General features: G+C 41.5%; 1 protein-coding gene across 1 annotated transcript in view; it reads left to right on the top strand.

Moving 5' to 3' along the window:
* IPO8 (importin 8) overlaps positions 1-25381 on the top strand; it is a 3293983-nt gene that overhangs the window by 1867702 nt on the left and 1400900 nt on the right. The window contains exon 14 of the mRNA XM_044088203.1: positions 1247-1412. Within this exon, the coding sequence (XP_043944138.1) occupies positions 1247-1412 (166 nt within the window). The remainder of the gene's footprint in view (positions 1-1246; positions 1413-25381) is intronic.

The raw sequence follows: 25381 nt of genomic DNA, 5'->3' as shown, positions 1-25381 counted from the left end.
TTGTTGTCTCTAATGGGTGTATGGACTAACTAGTCCAGGAATGTCTGTGCCTGAAAGTTAGAGAGGTTGTCTATGATTCCTTGTTTATAGTGGTTGAAGTCACTCCTGACTATGATTGATTGAATGGAAGTAACTTAAGTTCGTTTAAGTGGTATGGGTTTCCTGGGTCATAGAAGGGGATCTATAACTCACAAAGGTACGTTAAGGGACTTTGCTTATGGTGAAAAGTGTGATTCATCCCTCAGAAGTAGCTATTTGGGTTGAACAGACTGTTGTTTTGCCTCTTTAGGTTTTGGGGATTGGTGGTTTGATAAAACTTGATTTCTGGTTCATTTATTGCTGGCTTCAAAATCTAAGGAAATGGGATGGGCTTTTTATGTTATATGTCCCACAAAACAAGGCATGAACAGACTCTATAGCCAGAATACACGCAATACAGATATGTTGCACTTTTATTTTATTATAAAATTGACACACATTGCCCTTTTATTTTATTATAAAATTGACAAACCTAGATGTTTCTTTCACACACAAGTACATACATTTCAACTATCATGTTCTAAAAAGCAGCCATTCCTCAGTGCTGTTTTGCTTTTCTGTTGCACATGATTTGTAGCTTGTTTTTGTTTATTCATTAAGAGTTTTGGGGAATGACTGCTTTTGTGCATCTTTTATTGTTTCATTTACATATGTGAACCTAAATGGGATATGCCATTTAAGGTATTAGGAGTGCTTTTCTTCTGTGGTGGTAGTAAATGGCATGTTAACATTCTGTTGGACATTGCTATAATTATAGTTAATTCTGTTCCTTTGTCATAGCAGATAGTACAGAAACTCTGACATCATGTTTCTCTAAGCTGTTTTAATTCTAGCCACCAGAAATTGAATTTGGTAATTTAATATGAGAAAATTACTTGTAGAAATCCACTTGTACATAATTAATCTGAGTAACTGTGCTCAATAGCTGGCTGTATTATTTTTCATCTGGTACAAATAAGCATCTTGAGTGAGATCTACACAGTCAAGCAGCTGAAATAAATTGTATATGAATAAGCTTATTTCTTCCAGAACTGATCTCTCTATGTTTAAAGGACTAGATATTGCAACTTAGACATGTAGCGTGTGTGTTTAACTGCTGCTTTTGTGAAAAATCATTGCATATATCTTCAGTGTCATATGTCTACTTGAACTTTTTAGGAAGGCATTTATTGCACCTTTCTGATTTGGGTTTCTTACTGTTTTGCAGTCCTGCTGGGTTCTTCACAGGTTACGTTCTTTGAAATTCCAGAATGAACTCAATTTAAGAAATGCCGTTGAGCTCGCCAAGAAGAGCCTACTTGAAGACAAAGAAATGCCAGTAAAAGTTGAAGCTGCTATTGCACTAAAAGTGTTGGTTTGCAACCATGACCAAGGTAGGCAAGCTGTCATACTGGTTTTGTAGACTTCATCAGTGAAGCAGGGTACAGTACTTTCAGTAAAAATTGATTGTGGATATCAAATTTGTAACGTGTTTAAAATATGGCTTTGTAGAGCATCAGATTTTGCAGCACAGTTACTGCTACTGGGAATCTTACTATTATCTGGTGTAGCATCTAACCTTTTAATTTGCCTGATTTCGTAAGCAACAGTTCAAATGTTTCATTAGATGCAGTACAGTGATTGTATCAGGCAGCTCAGTTTTAATCTTCCTAGGACTCTGGCTACTTTTTGTGTTAAATGTTCTTGTCAGTGCATTGTAGTAGACAGGCGCATCTAGGATTCCATAGATTTGGATCTGAGAACACAAGTCGTAAGATGGCTGAGGAGTGGAAAAGACTAAGCATCTCATTGACACCTTTTCTTTCCAGCCTGGTGTCAGGTGGTGATAACAGTTTCAGTAAAAAATCATCATCCTATCTTTAGATTGGTGGTAAACATTGAGCTTGCTGCTAAAATGTGTACATTCTCTTAACAAATTGGAAAAAGCTGCCTCCTGATTTTGTTGACAGTAGCTACTGGCTCAAGTGGTATGGGTAAGATTGCACTGACTGCATTCAAAATGGAAGTAGTTGATTCTGTTTAATCTACTCCCTTATTTAGTCCAAGTACAGTCATTGACATTAGGGATATTGCAGAACTTGGGAGGGGACTTAAGGAAGTTTATCCTTATTTCCAAGGTTGTGGGATCTCAGCATTAATGTATCTAGTGGGGTTACAGACAAGAGGGCTAATAATTCAAATTGTCAGGCAGAACAGACTGTGATATGGCTGATAAAAAAGAAATAATCTGATTGTACTTGAAGGTTTTTTTTTTTTTTTATCTGCAGGATCTTCGTACAATAGGGATTGTGGAATGCGCCCTTTTCTCACTCTAGAGTGATTTTGGAGTTAGTGTATGCAATTAGCAGAGGGTGTGAAGAGGTGTGGGGTTCTTGCCTTCATGCAAACATTTTTCTTTTCAATTGGGTGGCGAGTGACCAATTGTGTTTGACCACTTGCTATTCGCTGTACATTTTTTTTATTTATGGACATCCATCCATTTAGATATGTAGGAGTATGGCGGACTTGCCCTTCTGCAATTTTTTTTTTTTGTTGAAGCAAGTGGTTTGTGTGACAAACTGCCAGCCCAGCTATCTGGAATTATGTAAATGATTGTATGTCATTTGTGAATAAAAACACGATTCATATAAGATGCTTGTGTTACAAATGTATTAGAACTGTATGTCATGTATCTATCAAACTAGGTTTGTACAGACATGTATTGAAAAGATATTTTATACAGTGCTTGTGCTTAAATTGTAACCACAGCATGCCCTTCTGGAATAGAACAGAAATGTATATGCACTGTTGTAACTGTTTAAATGTGTATATGTTAACAGAGGAAACTGGAACACAGGAGGTTAACTTCAGTCCAGCAAAACTTCAGAAAAATATCCAAAAGTAAATTACTTTATGGCTGTTCAATAAAAGATAATATATTTCAGTTTCATTGCAGCAAGGAGAGACAGTGTGTAAAACCAGGGGAACTGTCTGTAGTGTATTGGAAGTGTTTTATTGTTTTATGACTTCCAGCATCTGCCAAAGATCTGAGGAAAAGCTCTTGCCTATGTATTTTTACAGGTAGATGGTAAATGCTACCAGCTGCCATCAATGGTTGTTTTGGGCCTGGGAACTAGGAGTCAGATGACAAGAAATGATGTAATTCTGCTAACTATCCCAGCAGTAATGTTTGAGATATTAAAGAACTCTCTGAGAGAGGGACAGCATTCTGTATTCTGTCTTTGACTTGACAGCAACTAGAAGATCCATTCACCACATCTGCTTTGCATTGTAAGTAAGTTAACTAGGATGTAGTAATTCTCTTGGATACAGTCAGAAATACAGCAAAGCTTAGTTTAGATATTTTTCTTTATTTTTAGAGACTGTGCTGCAATGATGATTAAATATTTCCTGTGGTTTTGAACTCTGATGTCAGTGTGTGTGTGTGTGTGTACATATAGTATTGTCTAGTTCTTTTTATTATGTATCATTAAATATTGGTGACACTGTGAGGGCCACTCCTAATAGCCTTGCTCTTGGTCAAACTACCGTTATATTAATATTAATCTAGCACAGTAGAATTGGACACCCTTTGTTAAGGGCCTTAAAGTAGCTAATAAGGGGTTCTGGTGGCAGTGAATAACTACCTTATAGTCAGGGCAAAAGGAGCCATAGCTAATAACCTTGTGCCAGCCTTTCCCAGGTGTGTGCGTGTGTGTGTAAACAAATCTCCAAGAGTGTGTGTGTCAGCTACTTGGGCAGGGACATGAAGCAGTGGTGGGACAGAGAGATTGTTGGAGGATTTGCCTTGGAACCTTGGGTAAGGACTCAACTCTATAGCTGTGCCAGTGGAGAATCTTATTGGGGATCTGGAGGAAGAGAGAGAAACCAGCCCCGGACTGATTGGTCTCTGTGTACTCTTAAGGGAAATTGCACTTGATGCAGAGAAATGCATCAGGAAATACTTTGTGTACTTGTCATCCTCCTAGTGTACATTCTCAACTGTTGCCAGTGGTGAGGATTGAGGTTCCTTGATTACTGGTCCAGTGGTGGGACATCACACATTTATTCAGTTTGCAACATTTTTTTAAGAAAGAAGATTACCTTTTTGCTCTTCACTTTGAGTTGAAAAGTGAACCCAGAGAGCAGAGAACAGTATGGCTTGGTAGTGTGCTCCAGAGGTGCACTAACCAGATAGAACAACAAACTTTTTTGTTTTATTTGCTCCTCTGTTCAAGTGGAACACACACAGAAATGGCTAGCCAGATTGTCAATTGGACCTTCTTTTTTTTTGGGTACCTCAGCTTAGATTTGAAGACCATAGAAAGAACCTGTTTTGCTGGCTTTTTTTTCTTTTTGGACCCTAGATGAACAACTGTGGCCCTTGTTTTTTTTTTTCCTTTTATCTATATATTTTTTGTTTTGTCAATAATACTTCAGTGTCCAACGTCTTACAATCCAAACAGGTTATGCAGCTGCCTCTTAGCTAATGTCCCTCTTGATCAACAAAATTGCTTGAGTACTGACTGTGCATGCAGTGTAAGAAAGTATTGATTAACCAAAACAGCATGTGCAGACACTCTCTCCCTAGCACTGCCCTTTCTGTGATTTTTCACAGCTTTCCTAACAAAAGCATCTAAGCATGTTATTGCTGTGAGTTTGACCTTCCAAGGTACTTTCTGAAGAAAATAATTACTCATGATTCAGTATAACTCTTTATTATTTATAGAAATTTTTCTGTGACTGCCATGCTTACACTGTGGGATCCTCAGTCAAGCTGAGAAATGTAGTCTGTCTTTTATGTCTACTTTGCTAGCATCTTATAGTGCTTGTGCCTAACATCAGGCTTCCTCTTGTTGGGTTTTGCCAGACATATGTTAATTGGTAAGCACCTAGGAATATCCCCTGTAGTTGCCCATATCACCTCAAGTGTCTCTTTTCAACCCAGAGGAGCAGTGGATCTACTCCCAAGATCTTACTAGGTAGCTAAGTGTCTCACTGTGCCATAGAGCGTGAGCCTAGCTTATTCTGTAAAGGAGCCTTATTGCTGATGCTTCTTTCTGAGAACTCATCCTTAATGGGATTACCCACAGATTTTGACTTCTAAAGAGGACTAGGCATACATTAACCAGCAAAAAGATAACGTCATGCAGAGACCCAGCTTTTGTTTCACTAAAGACATGCACAGTACTTGTATTACTGCTGCTGTTGCAGCCATTCACTGATTAATCACCTGGTCTGTGTACTTACCCTGATGAGGAAGATCCAGCTCACAAAGTTCTACACAAGATTTTCTTACAGGAATGCAGAGATAGGAAATGTATTTTCATCTCCCATAGAATGACCGCTTTCATTAGACATACTTTCCCAATCCATTTTCTGTCAGGGTACTGCAAAAAGAGAGGGCGGCGAGACTGATGATTTTCCTGATGCCATTCTAGCCCAGATAGCATTGGTGTTCCCAAGTGGTCCATCTGGAAAAAGAACCCCCATGTACCCTACCTGATGTAGTAGACCTGCTGGCAAAAAAATCAGGTTCATTGGTGCTTCAAATCTCTAGGAACTCAAACTTAGAGCATACATGATCTGACAGTCATTCCTGACTTATAGCTATTTTCAGAGGATATCTTATATTAATGAAGTGATATCTGCCAAAGTTGAAAAGATTTTGCACTTAGTGTAGGAAGAATTACCAGAACTCCAACAAAGCAGTGCTGCTTTTGCTACTGTCTTTGGTTTATCATCTCCATCCACCAAGATAGGTTCATAGGTAGGTACTAGGCTATCTGCCCGAAGGCATTTATAGGCATAGCCGGAATGTGTTGGCTTTCGCCACCCCCTTAGATTAGTTCCCTGTGCCTCTGTCCAGCAGAGTCATTGAAGTGATCCCTGGGGTAAACTTTCTGTTTCCCATCCACTCGTCAAGGTTTTTCTCGAAGAGGGTGAGCGAGGAGCTCCACCTAATGTAGATTGGAATCTTGTTCCAGAGCATGGGAAGTCTCTGGGACAGGAATCTATCCCTCCAGCACATCCTATTTATTGTTGTGGTGAGGTTTAGATCCCTGGAGCCTGTGGCTCGAGGGGATATGGTTTTCTTTAGGTGGAGCATATCCATCAATTCTGGGTTGGACATGGTCTTGTATGTCAGGCAGAGATCACCTCTGAGTAGGCGGTATGCAACCGAGTACAGCTGGAATTTCTTCAGTCGAGCTGCATAGGGCATCTGCTTGAGGCCAGTGATCCTCTTGGTGAGGTACTTCTGTGGTCTTTCCAGTTGTTAAAGATTATATCACCCCAGATGGGACCCGAACCCACAATCCCTGGCTTAGGAGGCCAATGCCTTATCCATTAGGCCACTGCGGCCTGACAGCGGCAGATGGAGCACCATGGTACCTTAAATTTGTGTTTGAAAATTAGCAGTGGATTCATTTGGGCAGTATTTTTTTTTGCTCCAAATACTTATTCTTGAAGACCACTGTCCTAGTGGCCATTACCTCCATTAAGAGAAACTCAGAATTTGACAGTGTTCAGTAGTGACAAGAGTAATCCTCATTTTATATCAGTGGATTTCTTTTTGAATATTCCTGTCCTGCAGTAACTCTGATACTGTATTGGCAGAAACTGTGCAGGTGTGTACTTTCTAAATCACTTGTAAAGCACATTTTTTTCTGCTATAAAAAGCTAGGAGAGCTATGCAAGTTCAAATTAAAGCACATTCTGCCAGGACATTGGTCACATCAGCAGTCTTTTTCAAGAACATCTGTTCTCAGAGGAATTGTGAGATGACTACTTGGTTCTTCATTCACAACCTTTCCAAGCATTATAATGTTAATGTACAGTCCAGCCCAGGAGCAGGGTAAGGTTTAGCTGTTGTATCCTACAAAGCCTTATTTGAGCCCCCCACACACACACACACATATACACACACACTTAGGATTAGATGGGCAGAGAAAGGGGCATTTTCTTTTCTTGGACTGCTTTCCACCTTATTGTTGTGAACAACTTTGATAACCTTCCCATATGTCTTGAGTATTTCTCACCATAACAGTAGATGTTTGCATAGGAGCGCTGTTGCAATGCTGAGTTCCATCCACCTTTCCCTTTTCCAACCTTAATTTTGAAGGAACATTCTAGTAGCAGAGGAGGAGAAGTAAAGGGTCTTGTTACTACTTGTCATCACCTGTGTGGTACTCCATGGTCTGTCTCCCTAGATGCTGGAGTTGAATACTGTGCTGTACATTATTACCTTTTTTTGTACTTGTTAACAGGTTCCATTTTCAGGTATGATCTGGGATACACTATCTGGATAAGTAACTTACTCAAAGCTGCACCCTGCAAGTGGAAACAGAGGGAAATTAAACCCAAGATTACAGGATGCAGCTGATTAACCATCTGTAACCTTAACCCTATGAGCTAAATTGCCAGAATGCTCTGATGTCCTTCAAGGATGCATCTGCAGTCCTAACATATGGGTTGTCCTGCCTCAGGCAGCCCTTCGGTCGGCCGGATTCCAAAGTCTGGGTCTGGCCTCGGCTGATGTCGCACTTCACCCGACGTCATAGCTGCTGTTTATTGGGTATAAAGGCATCAGCCGATGCCATTTTCCTCAGTCTTTCTTGCCACGTGGTGCCCGAAGCAGAAGCTGTTCGCAAGTGCCGGTCGGTCAGATCCAGAGATTTCTACTACCGAAGACTTCTAAAAAGCTAAGTACCCCGTTGGGGACTCCTTCTTGCCTCAGCCGATGTCAGAAAAAGTAAATAATTGTTTAACTTGTGGGAAACAAATACCTCATAAGGATTTCCACTCTTACTGCCTTCCTTGCTTAGGCCCAGACCACGACGTATCAGCTTGTCTAGCCTGTGCTTCCTTCAACCGACGGACACTTAGACGTTGGTCGGAGTTTGCAGAGAAGTTTTTTGGTCCCGCTTTTGCTTACAAAATGCCGTCGGAGACTCCGGCTACACAAATAGCTAAAAAGCGCAAGGAAAAGGACCGACACTCGCGGTCCGCGGTTTCGGCTGAAACCGCGGTTAGGCCAACCGCGAGTGTCTCTGTTTTGGCTGAAACCGAGCCCTCGGTTCTTCCTTCGGCCGAAAGCATGCCTCCTATAGCCGAGGCCTCACACAGCATGGTCGAATCTGCTACTGAAATTACTGCTACAGAAGCAGGCACCCAGGATTTGTCAGATACTATTCCTTTAGACATATCTACCCCTGCACGTGGGGCTGCTAGACCCCCTGCTTCTATGTCCATCAAGGCTTTTGCCAGGGCTAAAGCAGCTAAATCTTCTAAGGCCTTACCTGCTAAAATTCCACCACATAGGCCTACCTCTAGTTCTCAAATACTCAGCCTGGGTGAGGATCTCATTTCTTTGATCAGGGGATCCCAACCTCACCCAGACAGGGCCTCTCAGCCCCTTTCAGATAAGAGGCCTAGGACTGAACCCCCAGAACCTGTCTCTACAGACTATTCCTCAGAGGATTCGGACATTACAGACCCTCAGGAAGGCCCATATTCTCCTTATGAGGATTCTGATGCAGAAGACTCCATTCCTTCTGCTTCTCCTCCTGAAGAATTTTCTTTTGGGGAAACCTTACATGCGATGAGGGAGCATTTCCAATGGCAGGGCCAGGATTTTTCAGATTCAAGGAAAAGGCTAAGGACTTTTTTACACTTACCACAGCATAGGCCTTTAGCCATTCCTCCAGTACTAACAGTAGTTGATGATGCATTTAATGATGACTGTCAATTTCACATGATTCAGTATCAGGAATTTTTGTTAGACCAGCTAAATTAAAATCTGTCCTCTCCTGAACCTATAGACCGCAAGTCTCTTCAGGATTTGGTACATAACTCTCAGCAGGTCAGTAACCATTTCTTAAAATGTGGCTGTGATGCACTGGAGGCTTCCTTTAGATCAGCTATGACTGGAACAGTGATTCGAAGACATGCATGGTTAAAAGAACAATCTTTACCAGACCATGTTAAATCAAAACTCCTAGATGCTCCCATGGAGAAACAAAGTTTGTTTGGCTCCCCTGCACAGGAGGTTCTAAAGAAGGTGGAAGAAAAAGCAAAATCTGTCCAAACAGTCAAGGATTTCTTACAGGTCCAACCTCCGAGGTTTAGCAGAAATTGGCCTTCGAAGAATTGGTCCTTTCCAGACAGCTCCAGAGCACAGAGAGGCAGAAATAGACGCCCAAGAGGCAGAAATCAATCTAGGGGTGCCTACAGGGGATGTCAGTGGCAACCTACCAATCAGAGATGTACTGCCACAGATTCAACTACAACCACTTCCACAGGACAGACACAACGACTTGGCTCTGATACCGCCTACCAGGGAACAACTGGAAGCTCCCTTGGGCGGAAAGCTAGCCTTATTTTCAGACAACTGGCATTACATTACAGGAGACAAATGGACTTTACAAACAATAGACAAGGGCTACAGGTTTCACTTCCACACTCTACCAAAAAAGAGGGGAATGCCAAACCTACCACCAAGCCAAAAAACAGACGCTCTAAGACAAATCAACAACTTTCCCCTTTGTTCGCTAGCATTACTATAGCTGTAACACCCAGCTTATCTAGCCTCTCCTGTTCTCTTACTGTCTCCACTCTACCTCCCTGGCTGTTGCACTCCTTTCTCTCTTGTTTCCTACATTTTAATTTCACCAATTGACTGTGTCCTAATACTCCTGCTTACTTACTTTTTAGTACCCCTCTCAGGGTCCCATTGCAAACTGTACACATCCTACACACACCCTGAGCCTGATTTACTCTTGTCTTTTACCTTCTCCTTTCCATCTTTCTACCTAACTCTCCCCAACTTCTACTTAAACTACATAGCTTAGGAAAATGTACTGTTCAGCTTCCCTGCTAAGCTGATTGACTCACTCTCTTCTCTGACTGTTTCTGCCCCACTCCCCTCCCTACCCCTTATCCCACCCACCCCATTAGCCTTATACCTCACACACCACACCCCTCTACATCTACACCTATCCAGACCTCCTACCATACTAGCAACTCCTACCAATTATACCTCCCACTCTTACCCTCCTATCTTCCCTCCCCACCCTAAGTTAAATACTTACTCTAACTTATCCTGCCAACCTTTCTTACTTATTATATTATCTAAGTCTAATTCCTTTGATTCTTCCTTTCCTTCTCTCCACAACATGTCCATCAAAGCTTACAAATCATCTTCTAAGACCTCTGTAATAGAAACAACTCTATTAAAGCTAACACTTCTACTGAGTATTTCTCTTGTTCTTACTCTACCCTACTTCCTGACCTGGTATGAATCACACCTTAACTGCCACCTTATCTACTCTCCCAAACATACAGCCTCTGACTTTGAAAGCCTAAACTTTACTCACAAATATTACATCTACCCTAGCTACCTTCTAGCTAGATATCATAGGCTGTCTCATAATAAACCCAGACTCTCTTGCTCAGGAAACTAAAATACTTACTGAACTCCTCTAACAAAGCCTACCTTGAATATCACCACTCCATCTTGGCAGATGGGGACATTCACCCAAACCCAGGACCCTTAGCCTCTATATCTGATGCTTTACCTGTTACACTAAACTCTTCCCTACTAATACCAACCTCCAATGCTAATACTCTACTTATAGGGCACCTTAATATCTAAGTGTCAATAACAAAATCACCCATCTCCACTCCTTCTTGAACAACACTCCTTTGATATTCTCTGTTTAACTGAAACCTGGTTAAAACCCTTTACTACAGATAATGAAATCATTCCTCCAGGTTACAACATCTTAAGACTCGACCATTAAAACTAAAAAGGAGGAGGAGTGGCAATATTATTCAAAACTGAACTAAATGTAACATTAGTACCCTCTGAGAACCTAGACATTACCAAGACTGAACTTCTTATCTCAAAGCTTCAACTAAACCCAAAAATCCATCTATATTATCTGTATTTATCTACCTCCTGGAAATAACTCGTCTACCATAGAAAATATCCTCAGTTGGGCCACCTCCACCTACCCACAAGAAACCATAATACTTGGTGACCTTAACCTTGACTGGTCCTCGTTAAACACTAACAACCCGACCTCTCATATTAACCTCTATGGCTTCACACAGACAATAGACACCTCTACCAGGACAAACAAACTCAACAACAAAGAAAGTATTCTTGACTGGATTCTCGTTAACAAACCACTTCTAAAATATCAATCTGGAACTTTACCCGATGACTTTAGTGATCACAAACTAACCTACATTCTAAGACAAAACGCTAACAATACTCCCATCTATAGGACCCTCCGATCGCAAACGATTCAACCCTATTCAATTTAAAAGTGAACTAAATGCCTGCAACTGGAATCCTCTAAAGACACTTCCTCTTGAAGAAGCTGTCCTTTACTTCAATACCACATTCCTAACAATTCTAGATAATCATGCTCCAAAACGCTCCATCCGAATTAAATCTAAACCTGCCCCTTGGCTATCTAAAGATACAAGACAAAAATGTTACTTAGAAACAAATCCTGGAAATGGCGAACTAGCAAATCTCCAATAGACCATCAGACATTTAGGCACCTAAGAAACACTACCAAAAAAGCTATCTTCTCTGATAAAAGGAGTTATTATAGTAATCTCCAGCAAGCAAATCACAATAACCCTCAAAAATTCTGGTCAACCCTAAATAAACTTCTTCACCCAGGACAGACTACCACTCCATCCCTTCCGGGTCTGAAAAGTATTCCCTTGATACAGCCAATACCTTCAACTCATTCTTTATTGATACTATTAATTCCTTGGCCTCTCATCTCTCTAGTGACAACACTAATATCCCTGACCTTCCATCCCTCAAACTACCAACCTTTAGGCTACAACCCATCCCTACTTCCTTTATTCTGAAATGTATCCACAAACTCAAACCTTGCTCCCCCTCAGCTGACCAACTGCCATCTGAATTCCTTCAAAAGCAGCCTCTGAAATAGCCTATCCTGTATCCATTCTCATTAATAGAACTGTTAATGAAGAAACCATACCTGATATCTGGAAAATCTCTCACATTATACCCTTACATAAAGGAGGGAACTCCTATGACTATTCTAATTATAGACCCATAGCTCTCTTATCCCCACTAGCAAAGATCATGGAAAAATGTGTTCACCATCAGTTAATGAACCACTTAATAAAAAACAACATTCTTACAAACTGTCAACATGGCTTTAGGCCTTTTCATAGCACAACCACCGCTCTCCTCTCCTTCACAGACTTTATTAACAAAATCGCAATAATAACATCCTATCTTCAGCTCTCTTTATTGACCTGTCCAAGGCCTTTGACATGGTCAACCACTCTCCTCTTAAAATTCTCGAATCTCTTTCCTTAGAACCTAACGCTGTCCACTGGTTTAGTTCCTATCTCACTAACAGGAAACAGGCCGTCCTCTGGAATAAGGAACTCTCATCTCTTCTCCCAATCTCACTCTGAGTCCCCCAAGGCTCTATCCTTGGACCCCTTCTTTTCTCCCTCTTTATAAATGACCTACAAGTAGCTATTCCCCAGGCTACTTGTATACAATATGCTGATGATTCCACACTAATTTGCTCTGCTAAATCCATTTCTGAACTTCAAACAAATACTCAAACTGTATTTTCAAAAGTTGAAACTTGGTTCTTAAATCGTTGCCTACTCCTAAAAGCAAAAAAAACCAAACTCTTACTCTTTAAGCCTACTACCAGATTCCCAGCTTTAGATTTCACTATCTTATCTAACAATGGAACCATTGTAACACCCGACCCTACTACCAAGCTGTTAGGTGTCACAATTGACAACAATCTTATCTTTGACTGCCATATCAACAACACCATTAAATGTGTAAATAGGAAACTCGGCTCTCTCTATAGAATTAAGACTTTCTTAACCTCCCCAGCCAAAACTACTCTTGCCCACTCTCATCTCATTTCCACTCTTCTCTACGCTTCTCCCATCTATACTAACCTCAAGAAAAACAATCTTTCCAAACTGTCTACTACCTACAATAACATAGCTAGATTTGTTACTGGGAAACCTTTCAGAACTCACCACTGTCTGAATCTGCAGCAACTGAACTGGCTTGAACTGTCAAACATGTTACTTCTTTCCCAACTTACATTTGTCCAAAGAGCTTTCTACCAATCTCTTAACACACCTGTACTTTCTAACCTCTTAACCCCATATGCTAATCTAAACTCACTCATCTAGCAAACTGCTAGTTACCCTAACCAAATCTAATAACCTAGCTGGTGACTCCTCTTCTCAAACTCCATCGGTAAACACTGGAACCAACTTCCTACCGAACTTACTTCCATTCCAACTACTTTTCTGTTTAAACAAAAACTCAGAACATACCTCAAAAGCCACTGGATGTGTCCCTGCTCTAATCCTGACTAAATGTTGTTTCCCCCCTCAACCCTCTTTTCTCTCCCTTCTGTTGTGCCTCCTCATTTCTCCCCTTAGCTTCCCTCCACCCTACATACCTCTCTCATATTTCTCTCCTCCCTATTTGGCTATGACTCTTTTCCTATATACCTGTATCTCTAATCTCTCTCTATTGTTGTCTCTCTCTCCTCCTTGGTCTTCCACTTTCTTCACCTGCTGTTAAACTTAAGCAAAATGTTCAATATGATGTTATTTTAGATTATCCAGATAGTTAAACTCCTTTCCTTTTGGTAACAATGTACATTTCTCTGTCCTTGGTCTTTCAATTTTTTGTTTCCTTGTTTTTAAACTATGTAATAATATTCATTATGATTGCATTTAGATTGTCTAGAAATTTTTAACTCCTACTCTTGTTTGGATAACAATATTCCTTGTCTAAGTCCTACCAGTCTGTAATCTGTAATCTCTATATGTGGAGCTTTTCTCCCCGGGCCTCTACTGAAAATGGAAATATATCCAGCTAGACTAGCCCGGTTAACAAATGTAAAATAAATAAATAAATAAATAAATAAATAAACTTACTAAGGATGAGAGCTATAGAAAAGGTGCCACCTATGGAACAAGGCCAAGGTTTTTACTCCAGGCTTTTCCTAGTACCAAGAAAAGAAAATCAATGGAGACCTATTCTCGACTTGTCCACACTGAACACATACCTCATTGTTCCAAAATTCAAAATGCTGACCCTCCAGCAGCTTCTTCCCATGCTGGGCAAGGAGTCTTGGCTGGTGACTCTAGATCTCAAGGAGGCATACCTGCACGTCCCTATACGACCAGATTGCAGAAGATACCTCAGATTTCTTGCAGGATCAGAGCATTATCAATTCTCAGCATTGCCCTTTGGCTTATCTACTGCGCCCAGAGTATTCACGAAATGCCTGGCATCAGTAATGGCTCATTGCAGGCTTCAGGGAATTCAAATTTACCCATACCTGGACGACTGCCTAATACAAGCGGACAACAAGGCAAAATTAACAAAAGATTTGGAAAATGTCATACAACTGTTGCAAGCCTTGGGATACACAGTCAACATGCAGAAGTCAAGACTAGTACCATCCCAAAGGATAACATTCTTGGGGGCAGAACTGGACACATCAACTCAGATGGCCTTTCTCACAGAAGAAAAACAAAAGCAACTACCAGGCTATTTCATGTCATTAACAAAACAAACTCAGCTTACTGCAAGGAAAGTCCTGCAAGCCCTGGGTTACATGGCATCCTGCATAATATTGATTCCACATGCCAGGCTACATATGAGAAAGTTACAATGGTACCTAAGGAATGTATGGTCTCAACACCAGCACAGTCTAGAAGACCAGATTCCAATAATTCCATGCCTGAAGCAAGAATTCCTGTGGTGGGCTCAGGCCTGTCAGTTGAACAGAGGCTTGCCTTTCCACAAACCACAGCCAAGCCAGACCATCACCACTGACGCCTCAGACCTAGGATGGGGCTCACATGGTGGACAAGTGTATACAAGGCCTATGGACCCAAGACCAGCTGAATCTACACATAAATCTAAAGGAGATGCTGGCAGTGAAATATGCGATCCAGGCATTCAGACCACTCCTTCAACAGGGTCATCTGCTGATAAGGACGGACAATACCACAGTCATGTGGTACATCAACAAACAGGGAGGTACACATTCATATCCTCTATGCCGGATGGCAATGGACCTGTGGAATGTGGCCCTGAACCTCAACATTCAACTTCAGGCCAGATTTGTACCAGGAAAAGAAAATTCTCTAGCAGACACCTTAAGCAGAACTACCACGGATGCTCACGAATGGATGCTGCATCCAGATATCTTCAAAGCCATAACAGAGAAATGGGGACTACCACAGATAGACCTGTTTGCCTCCCCACACAATCACCAATTGAAGAAATTCTGCACAAGAGCATACCACCCACTTGCTTGGAGGGTGGACTCCCTTTCCTTCAGCTGGAAAAACCTGACAGCATATGCATTTCCACCTCTTCCCTTGATGTACAAAGTTCTACTGAAGATCAAAGAGGATCAACCAAGGGTAATTCTGATAGCTCCAGACTGGCCGAGGCAACATTGGTACCCGCTACTGAGAAGCATGTCTCGGACACATGCATGGCATCTACCTCTATGTCCCTTACTACTAACACAGGACAACTGCAAGATCCTACATCCAAACTTGAAAACACTGCAGCTAGCTGCTTGGAATATTGCATAAAACAAAATAACCCAGATTTATCTCAGAGGGTTAAGGATATTATCCTGGAGGCACGCAGACCCTCCACAAGGAAGACTTATTCAGCCAAGTGGAAAAGATACCTCATCTGGAGTGCAGCAAAGGGAGAAAATGTCTCTTTGACAAACATAGCACACATCCTGGAATATTTAGCAGAGCTGTTCCATAATGGCCTGTCTTACTCCTCCATTAAGATTCATGCATCAGCAATTTCAGCAGCATACAACTTGGATCCTCCTGTCTTCTCTCATCCTCTACTCAGGCAGTTCTTGAGAGGAATCAAAAATGTAAAGCCTCCAAGGAAACCACCTTTACCTACATGGGACCTCAACTTTGTGCTGGAAAAGTTAACTCTTCCCCCTTTTGAACCAGCAGCAACAGCAGAATTACAATTCTTGTCTTGGAAAACTGCTTTCCTACTAGCAATCACTTCAGCAAGAAGGGTATCTGAGTTACAGGCATTAATGGGAGTACAACCCTTCCTTATCTTCCATCAGGACAGAGTCTCTCTGAGAACCAACCCTACCTTTAAGCCAAAAGTGGTCTCCAGAGTATCATTGAACCAAGCGATTCATTTACCTACATTCTTCCCCAACCCACAGAACAGGGGGGAAAGACTGCTACATACCTTGGATGTGCACAGACAATTACGCTACTATCTGGACAGAACTAAGACCAGCAGAAAAACTGACCAGCTTTTGGTAGCATATGCAACAGGAATGCAAGGAAAAGCAATTTCAAAACAGACAATCTCAAAATGGATAGGAAATTGGATTTGTTTTTGTTACTCTTTTCATGGAAAGACAACTCCTGATAATATCAGACCTCACTCCACAAGAGCTACAGCCACCACTACAGCTTTCCTACGAGGAGTGGTTACCAAAGACATTTTAGAAGCTGCTACCTGGAGCTCCGTGCATACATTTGCCAAGCATTACAATCTTCCTTTATACTCTAGATCCCGAGCAGGTTTTGCAACTGCTGTTTTGCAGGGGATCTTAACTACACCATCTTTATATTAGTGCCTCCTCCCCCAGTTTGGCTATGGTATTCTACCCATATGTTAGGACTGCAGATGCATCCTTGAAGGACATAGTACAGTTTTGTACCTACCATAAATGTAGATGTCCGATAGGTATGCATCTGCAGTCAGGATTACCCACCCTCCTTCCCCTCTGTGGTACTCCTAGGGTACTTACCCAACTTTTGGCTAGCTGGGGGAATTTGTTATGGTGTATTTGTTTGTATATATGTATATATATATATATATATATATATATATATATGTATATATATATATTTTTTTTATATTGTTTGCTCTCTACTGTTTGGAATTATTTGCATTTATCCAAATTTAGCCTTACTAGAGGGCACCTGGCATCTGGGGCAAGAAACACTGAGGAAAATGGCGTCGGCTGATGCCTTTATACCCAATAAACAGCAGCTATGACGTCGGGTGAAGTGCAACATCAGCCGAGGCCAGACCCAGACTTTGGAATCCAGCCGACCGATGGGCTGCCTGAGGCAGGACAACCCATATGTTAGGACTGCAGATGCATACCTATCAGACATCTACATTTATGGTAGGTACAAAACTGTACTTTCTTCTTTGTTCTAGGTTTACCGGGTCAGAAGAAAACTGGAAAGATGGGACTCTTCCCTTACAGGCCATATGCCCCATATCTTCACTGGCAAAAGAGAACTAAGGTGGTGTGGGCTTTAATCTGGGATGCAGCTTTGTTTCCTTGCGTTAGGGTGGAGCCAGCCTATAAGCATCTGCAAAGCTCTTGGAAGCAACCCAGTCAGATGTCCATCTTCCTGAACCTAATTCCTGTTTTTCATGAATAACATGGCAACAATGATCCTACTCAGACATCTGCTGTTATGGTGAGTTTACTTGTATAACAGTACTTTTTCAAGTAATTTGAGGAAGAATTGCATTATTTCCTTATTCGTAAATGCCTGAAAATGGAAGAGGAAATGGACAGATCAGGCTGCATGGGTCCTATGAACTTTGACAAAAAGAAAGTTAATTCCCACCCAGCAAACTTAAGAAGAAAAAGTTGAGCAAGTTCTATAAGGTCTCTTGGAAATCCATGTACGTCAGCCCAGTTATTCAGATAATGTTTCTCCCAATTTAAAACAAATTAATTTGGCTGCTACAGAGTCTGGTAAAAAAGTTATTTTTGATTTTACTGTATTTCCAGAAAAGTGTGCCAAAGTATTTGATTTTTACAGTCTTTCAGCTCTGTAGTGTTCTGAATTTGCCTGTGTTCATGCTTATGTATCAAAATGACCTAGTTCACCAGTCAGCTGCATCCTTGTTAGAGGATTTGTCCTTGGATGATTGAGGGTAATACAAATGATTATTTTTTTTTAAACATTCTGCCCTGACTCCCTCTGTATTTATTTTCCCCTTCTAGTGGTCTTGTAGCTGTTCTTTCAGTACCCCCTAAAGATTTGATGGCAGTCTGACTTTTGTCTTTGAGTGAGTCAGTCTTGCAGTGTTTGATTTTCTTATTTAGACTTTTGAAAAGGAAAAAAAAAAGTTTTGGGTGTGGTTAATAGTCTAGAGGACTTGCAGTCTCCTTAACATTAAGGAGTTGTTACTGGTCTGTAGTAAGGTATTCATGGTAAATCTCACAAATCTATTTTAGTGGTGTCTACATATTATTTATCTTGAAGAAAAATAAAGTAAATCATTGAGAACTGAGGGCTCTGTACAGATCCTTGTGTGCCAGCACTAGGGTCCAAAGTACTTTCATATTGAGGATGAGCATGTGGCATCTTTTGTGAGAACTCTCTAAAGGTGATGGAAGTGGGAAGCTATTTGTTTTTTTTTTCTTTCAGATGTGAAGAACAAAAATTGCTAGCTGTTAGATACTCTCAGGCCTATTGTTGATGACTAGGTCTAAGAGGAATTAGTTGCCCATTGCAAGATTAGGCAAAGTTTATTCCCTGATGGGTTGAGTGAAATTACTGTCTGAGATGTAAGGTCAGAACAGCCCCTCCCACAGCTGCTTAGGGCAGTAATATTCTGGTCTCTAAGCAGGACAAATTCTTCTTGTTAATTGCAGACATTGGAACTTTCACCACTTCCTCAGCTAGATTAATGGAGAATGGAGGTGGGGTGCTTGTAGCAAATAGCATAAATACATGAATCTTTGTATGCCATTATATTAGGATTCTGTTTATAGGCCGTTTATTGCTATATTCCTCCAGTGTTTTGTCTTCATTTGACAAATATATGTGGATTAGGGATGGTATCAATGCCACTACCTTTCATGGCACAGGATTCTTAGAAGCTCCTATTAGAAGAAAACTGAAGCAGTGGTAAGTATAAAAGATCTGCTTTCAGTCATGCTTCAGTTGCACTTTAAGATATTTAGCCTATTGAAGCTTATTGAAGGTGTTGGCTTATAGAGTGCATTAGGATCATAGGAGATTACTAGGCTATCGACCCAGAGTCATTTTAAGCCTAGCAGTTTCAACCCAATGTAATACCATAGCGGTACTAATCAGTACCAGAGATTGCATTTAGTGATGACTGTCCATGTCCAGGAGAGTTGTGGGTAAGAATTTACGGTACCCTATCCACTCATCTAGGTTCCTCTTGAACAGTGTCATAGAGGTGCTCTGTTCCACATGAATTTGTAGCCTGTTCCAAAGACATGGCAGTCACTGGGTGATAAATATGTCCCTCCAGCATGTCCTATTTAAGTCACAGGCCATATTTAAGTCCCTGGAACCGGTAGCCCTAGACCCATTTGATTTATGGATATGCAGTAAGTTCATTGGGTTTGGGTCTTGGGTTGTTCTTTAGGCCCGAAGTAAGTCTCTCCTAAGAAGTCTATACGATACGGAGTATATTGACAAGGCTTTTAGTCGGTCCATGTAAGGCACAGTGGTGGAGGCCCTTGATCTTCTTTGTGAGAAACCTCTGAGGTCTCTCTTATTACTGTAGATGATTAGTATGGCATATACCGAATGGTGCATTATACTGAAATTATGCGCCGGATAATTGCCAAGTATGGGGAGATTTATAACTTTTTTTGCTCTCGAGGCAATACCTTTACTAATCAAGTGAGCTGTGTGGAAAGCTTTCCTTACAGTGGTAGACACGTGGTGGTTGAAGTTAAGGTCGTGGTCATCCTGTGATCCCAGGTCCATTACCAATTCATGGGTACTGAGGTTTTTATTGATTTGATAGTGTGAAGGGACATTGCTTGTGCTGAAGAGAATGATGTTGCATTTCTTTGCATTCAGTTTGAGACCATGACTAATACACCAATCAATGGCCTGTGTGAGACCATCCTGGAGTATACTGACATCAGTGCTTTGCTAATACCGACTAATATTCATTCATTCGTTAACTGAGGTAGAAAGACTGATCCAAATAACCATTTTCAGGCTCAGCCCAGAATATTGCTGTGATATAAATGGAGACTGCAATGTTGAGCAAATTTATGAAAGAAAGTTAAATTGCATAAATGGATTATACGAGTAACTAAAATATGCAGTATCTCTACACATTATCTTTTTTTTCTCTCTCTGCATCTATGAATTATGTGCCATTTACAGGATATATTTAATTTGTAGGGCGAGACAGATGGAATGGTGAAGGATGTTAGGGGAAGACTAGTGAGTGTAGATGAAGGAAGGAAAGGAGAGAGAGGATAAAGACAGGGTGTACAGTAATTTATTTTATTATTATGAGAAAAGTGAGAAGGAAAGAATATGCCTGACTAGCTTAGTCTGCAAGGCTATGGAGAGGATCATCATGGAGCTCATAAACAAAGACATTGGGGACCTACAGACACTAGATCCTACCCAGTTCGGCTTTGTCAAGGGCAGATCCTGCCTTTTGAACCTGGTTGACTTCTTTGAAACAGTCACCAAAGCCATAGATGAAGGGAAGGTAGTCCACACAGCCTATCTGGACCTTACAAAGGCATTTGACACAATACCCCACTCGAGCATCATAGATAAGCTATCCAGCTTAAATATAAACCCCTATGTCACAAGATGGGTCACAAACTGGCTCAAAGACAGAACCCACAGAGTGAGAGTTGCTGGAGCCATGTCAGACTCGAAACCGGTCACAAGTGGCATCCCACAGTGTTCTGTCCTGGGACCTCTCTTGTTCGGTATATACTTTTCCGAGGTACAGGCAAACGTGGGAGGACTATGGCTCACCAAGTTTGCAGACGACTGCAAACTGGGCACCATAATCAACTCTCCAGCTGACACAAACATCCTTCAAAAAGGTCTCACAGAGACAGATAACTGGTGCCAGCGCCATGGTTTAAAGCTAAATGCCAAAAAATGTATAGTCATACCCTTTGGCAAAAACAATGTGCCCACAAATTACCACATAGGCAGAAACCCATTAAGTACAGAGAAAGTTATTAGGGACCTGGGGACCCAAGTTGATAGCAATCTCTCCTTTGAAAACCACATTGCCAAAGTGGTTAGAAAGACCTTCTACATAGCCCACCTCATCACGAAGGGTTTCACATCTAGATCAAGAGAGGTAATCGTGCCCCTTTATTCATCCCTCATCAGGCCCATCATAGAATACAATGCCCCTTTTGGGATGTACCTTACCCGACACCTGCAGCAATTAGAAAGACCCCAAAAGTATCTCACCAAGAGGATCAAGGGTCTCAAACAGATGCCATATGCTGCTAGGTTAAAAAAACTCCAGCTCTACTCAGTTGCATACCGCCTACTTCAAGGCCAAATATGCCTGACATACAAAGCTATGTCAAATCCAGAATTAATGGACATGCTCCACCTCTGTAAATCTAAATCCCTTAGAGCCACACGCTCGAGGGACTTGAACCTCAGCACAGAAATAAATAGAACTTGCTGGAGGGACAGGTTCATAACGCAGAGGCTCCCTTTGCTCTGGAATAGAATTCCAGTTCATGTGAGGCAGAGCACCTCACTGAATCTCTTCAAGAAGAATCTCAATAAGTGGATGGGAGATCGTAGGTTTGTCCCAGGGATTACTCCTGTGTCACTATTAGACAGAGGCACAGTAAACTAAACCTTAAAAAGGGCACAGTATACTCAAATCAAGGGGTGGCGTAAGCCATACAGAATTGGGCTAGGCTTATAATTGCCCCAGGGCAGATAGCCTAGTATGAACCTATGAGCCTATATGCATTTGGTTATGTTTCCTTTTATATATTTTTATATATATATATATATATATATATATATATATATATATATTATATTTGAGCGGACAGGGCTGTGCAGCGCGTTAGTCGTTCACAGCAAAAGGTTCTCTGGTTTGATTCTCGGCTGGGGTGCCTTCTGTGTGGAGTTTACATGTTCTCCCTGTGTTCGCGTGGGTTTCCTCCAGGTACTCTGGTTTCCTCCCACATTCCAAAGACATGCATCTGGAGCATTTCTCCTCGGGCTTCCGCTGAAAATAGGCTCTGTGGAACCTAGTCGGACTTTCCCAGTCAACAAATGTTAAATAAATAAATAAATAAAAATAATATTTACAACAGGCCTGTGTATGTAGAAATTATTTTATTTGGGTGTACAACTCCTGGAAGGAAGCAATATATTCTAAGTTTAACTGGAAGGAATTCCTATATTCAGGGAGCCATTGTTGAGAAACTGCGATCATTACTGTGGGGCTTATTTCTAGGTGTATGGTTAGCAAGCGGGGGGGGGGGTGTAACTGAGATCTCAGATTGTAGCTGGTGTTTCTTTTGGATAATCTGCTGGGAAAATGTGAGAAGGTTTCTAGAATTAGAATTTGTAAGTGAGAGATGGTATAAGCAGTGACCATAACTTTCAAACTCCAAGAGCAAGACATCTGGACAAAGCCATAAGTAATTGGGGGGGGGGGTCAAAGGCACAAAAATAGGGACACATTTTAAATGTTGCTCTTACAGACTTAGAAGGTTGATAGAATAACATGCTTTGCAGTAGCTCAATTTCTGAGTTGTTTGACTTCTGCTACATGCCTACAATCAACTGCATTACTAGTTGAAATAAGTACAAACTTGCAGTGTTAAAGATTGCACTGCATTTTATTTTATTTTTCTGTGTATTTAATTGTTTCACTGGTCTGTGTCTATCTGTAGTTATTTATTTTTCTATTTAATTGTTTCATAGAGTACTTTGGTCTCTCTCTGTCTCTGCACATATTGGGGGCTATTGTGTTTCACTTCATTGATATTCAGTGTTAAACTCTTATCCTATAGGGCTGCTGCGTATTTATAAGAGTTAGTCACATTCTTTGAATTTATTACTGCTCAATTTTTGAGTTGTTTGGCTTCTGCTACATACCTACAATCAACTGCATTACTAGTTGAGTTAAGTACAAACTTGCAATGTTAAAGATTGTACTGCATTTTATTTTATTTGTCTATGTATTTAATTGATGTTCATCGTGTTTCACTGTTGCAGTCCTAACCAATGGGTTATCCGGCTCCCGGTAGCCCTCGATCGGCCAGAATACCAAAGGTAAGCAAAAATGACTTCTGTTGTAAAGGACGTCAGGGCATCCGATACAGAAGGAGGCAGCCGACGTCACTTCCTCAGTCTTCCTCGCCGCGGAGCCTGAAGCAGAAGCATTTCTTGCACAAGTGTTGGTTGGCAGTTTGCCTTTTTTGTTTCTGACTACAAAGTTGAAGTCAACTGCAGCCAAGTACCCCATTGGGGATCGTCTTTTCTTGCCTTAACGAATGTCAGAAAAGATTAATAATTATCTTACTTCTGGAAAGCAGATTCCCCATAGAGATTTTCATTCCTATTGTATTATTTGTTTAGGCCTTGACCACGACGTTCCTAATTGTGAGCTCTGTGCTTCCTTTAATCCGCGTACTATTTATCGTCGTTCTAAGCTTTTAGCTAAACATTTTGGTGTTTGGCCTACGTTTGTCAGTATGGCGTCCGCTGGTCTTCAGGCTTCGGATATCCCCAAGAAACGTAAGGATAAGGACCGCGACAGGCTTCCGAAGGTCAGGTCCTCGGATGATGTTAAGCTGGTCATCAGTCATGCGTTAGCCAGTAAGGTGCCTTTTCAGCCCTGCAGATTTTCAACCGCAGGCCTCAGTTGAGACCATTTCTGAGGTCCCCAGGCCTCCGGCTTCCATTTTGCCTTCTGACCTTCTACCTGTTGCCTCTTCAGCTGGATCCGAAGCCTCTAATCTGAGGCCTCCAGCCTTCGTTTCGACAGCAAGCTCATATTGACTACTTGGGCTGCAATTTCGGCAGTTGCCAGGCCTACTGAGTCCTTCAGATGTGCAGGTAAATCTTCCAGTCGTAAGCCTGTGAAGAAACAGGCTCCAGTTTCCTCTCGTTCTCCTCATTCTCAAATGGTTAAAATGGTCGATGACCTTTTGACTCTTATTAGGGGTTCACAGCCTCCTACTTCAAAGAGAGGCAGGGATGTCTCTTCTGAGGCTTTGTCTTATTCAGGTTCTGATACTTCTAGCATTTCTGTTGTTGATGAAGAAGAAGTTTCTCAGGCTTTCTCTCCTTTTGAGGATTCAGGTCCAGAGGAGCCTATCCCTTCTGCTTCTCCTCCAGAAGATTTCTCTTTTGGTGATACTTTAAATACTCTCAGGGAGCATTTTAAATGGGAAAGTCAGGATTATCCCCTTTCTCGGGAGTTTTTGGATTTGCCTCAGCATAAGCCTTTCGCTATTCCACCTGTGTTGGAAGTGGTTGATGATGTTTTTCTATAAAATTCCGTGACTCCAAATTCAGTTCCTCCTGCTCTCAGGAAACCCGACCGGTACTGTAGAGTCCCTAATTCTCATTTGTTTCTTTTCAGGAATCCGTTGGCTGATCAGAGGTTATTTCTCAAGGCCCTTAAGGAGTTAAGGCCACTGTTACTAAAAGTCCTGTTCCTTCTGACAGGGAATCTAGGAACATAGATAAGTGGGGTAAAAAGGTTTGTACCTCTGCCACTCTTGCTATTAGAGCTACTAATTGTCTTTTTCATATACTGAAGTACCAACAGCGCACATTGCAAGCTATTAAGTCTAGGATAGCAAGTGTGCCTCTGTTGGAGAGTAAGGATATGCAGGATTTTGCTGAATTCTGCTAATCTTGTCAGTAAACATTCTTTACATTGTGGTTTTGACATTCTAGACACCTCCTGTAGGGCTACAGCTACTGGCTCTGTTATTAGAAGGCATGCTTGGCTCAGGGAGCAGCCCCTACCAGAGCCTGTCAAGGCTAAGCTTTTGGATGTACCTTTGCATAAGGACAGTCTTTCTGGCAGCAAAGCAGAGGAAGTGCTCAAGAAGGTGGAAGACAAGGCCAAGTCTATGCAGACAGTTAGACTTTCTGCAAGTTCAGCTCTTGCTTTAGCAGGAATTACCCTTCTAAGAGTTGGACGTTCCCTGATACCAGCAGACAGAACCGCTCTAGGACTAGAGGTTACAAATCTTCTAGGGGACAGGTGGCTACCCCTCAAAGGTCTAAGTGATGGCAGGCTTCTTCCAAGGTGGGACGTTCTAAGCCTGCATCTTAATCTAAACATTCTCAGTGACTCTGTCCAACTTCTGCATGTTCTTGCCTGCCCAGAGAGTCCTTTAGGGGGAAGGTTGGCCCTTTTTGCAAATATCTGGGCCACTATCACGGATGGCAAATGGGTACTTAGAACTGTATCCCTAGGACATAAGTTTTCTTTTCACAC

This window comes from Protopterus annectens, chromosome 11.part0 (assembly GCF_019279795.1).
Source record: "Protopterus annectens isolate FY-2018-M chromosome 11.part0, PAN1.0, whole genome shotgun sequence".
Classification (NCBI taxonomy): domain Eukaryota; kingdom Metazoa; phylum Chordata; order Ceratodontiformes; family Protopteridae; genus Protopterus; species Protopterus annectens.
The sequence above is the reverse complement of the archived record's forward strand: the minus strand, read 5'-3'. Positions and strand labels throughout refer to the sequence as shown.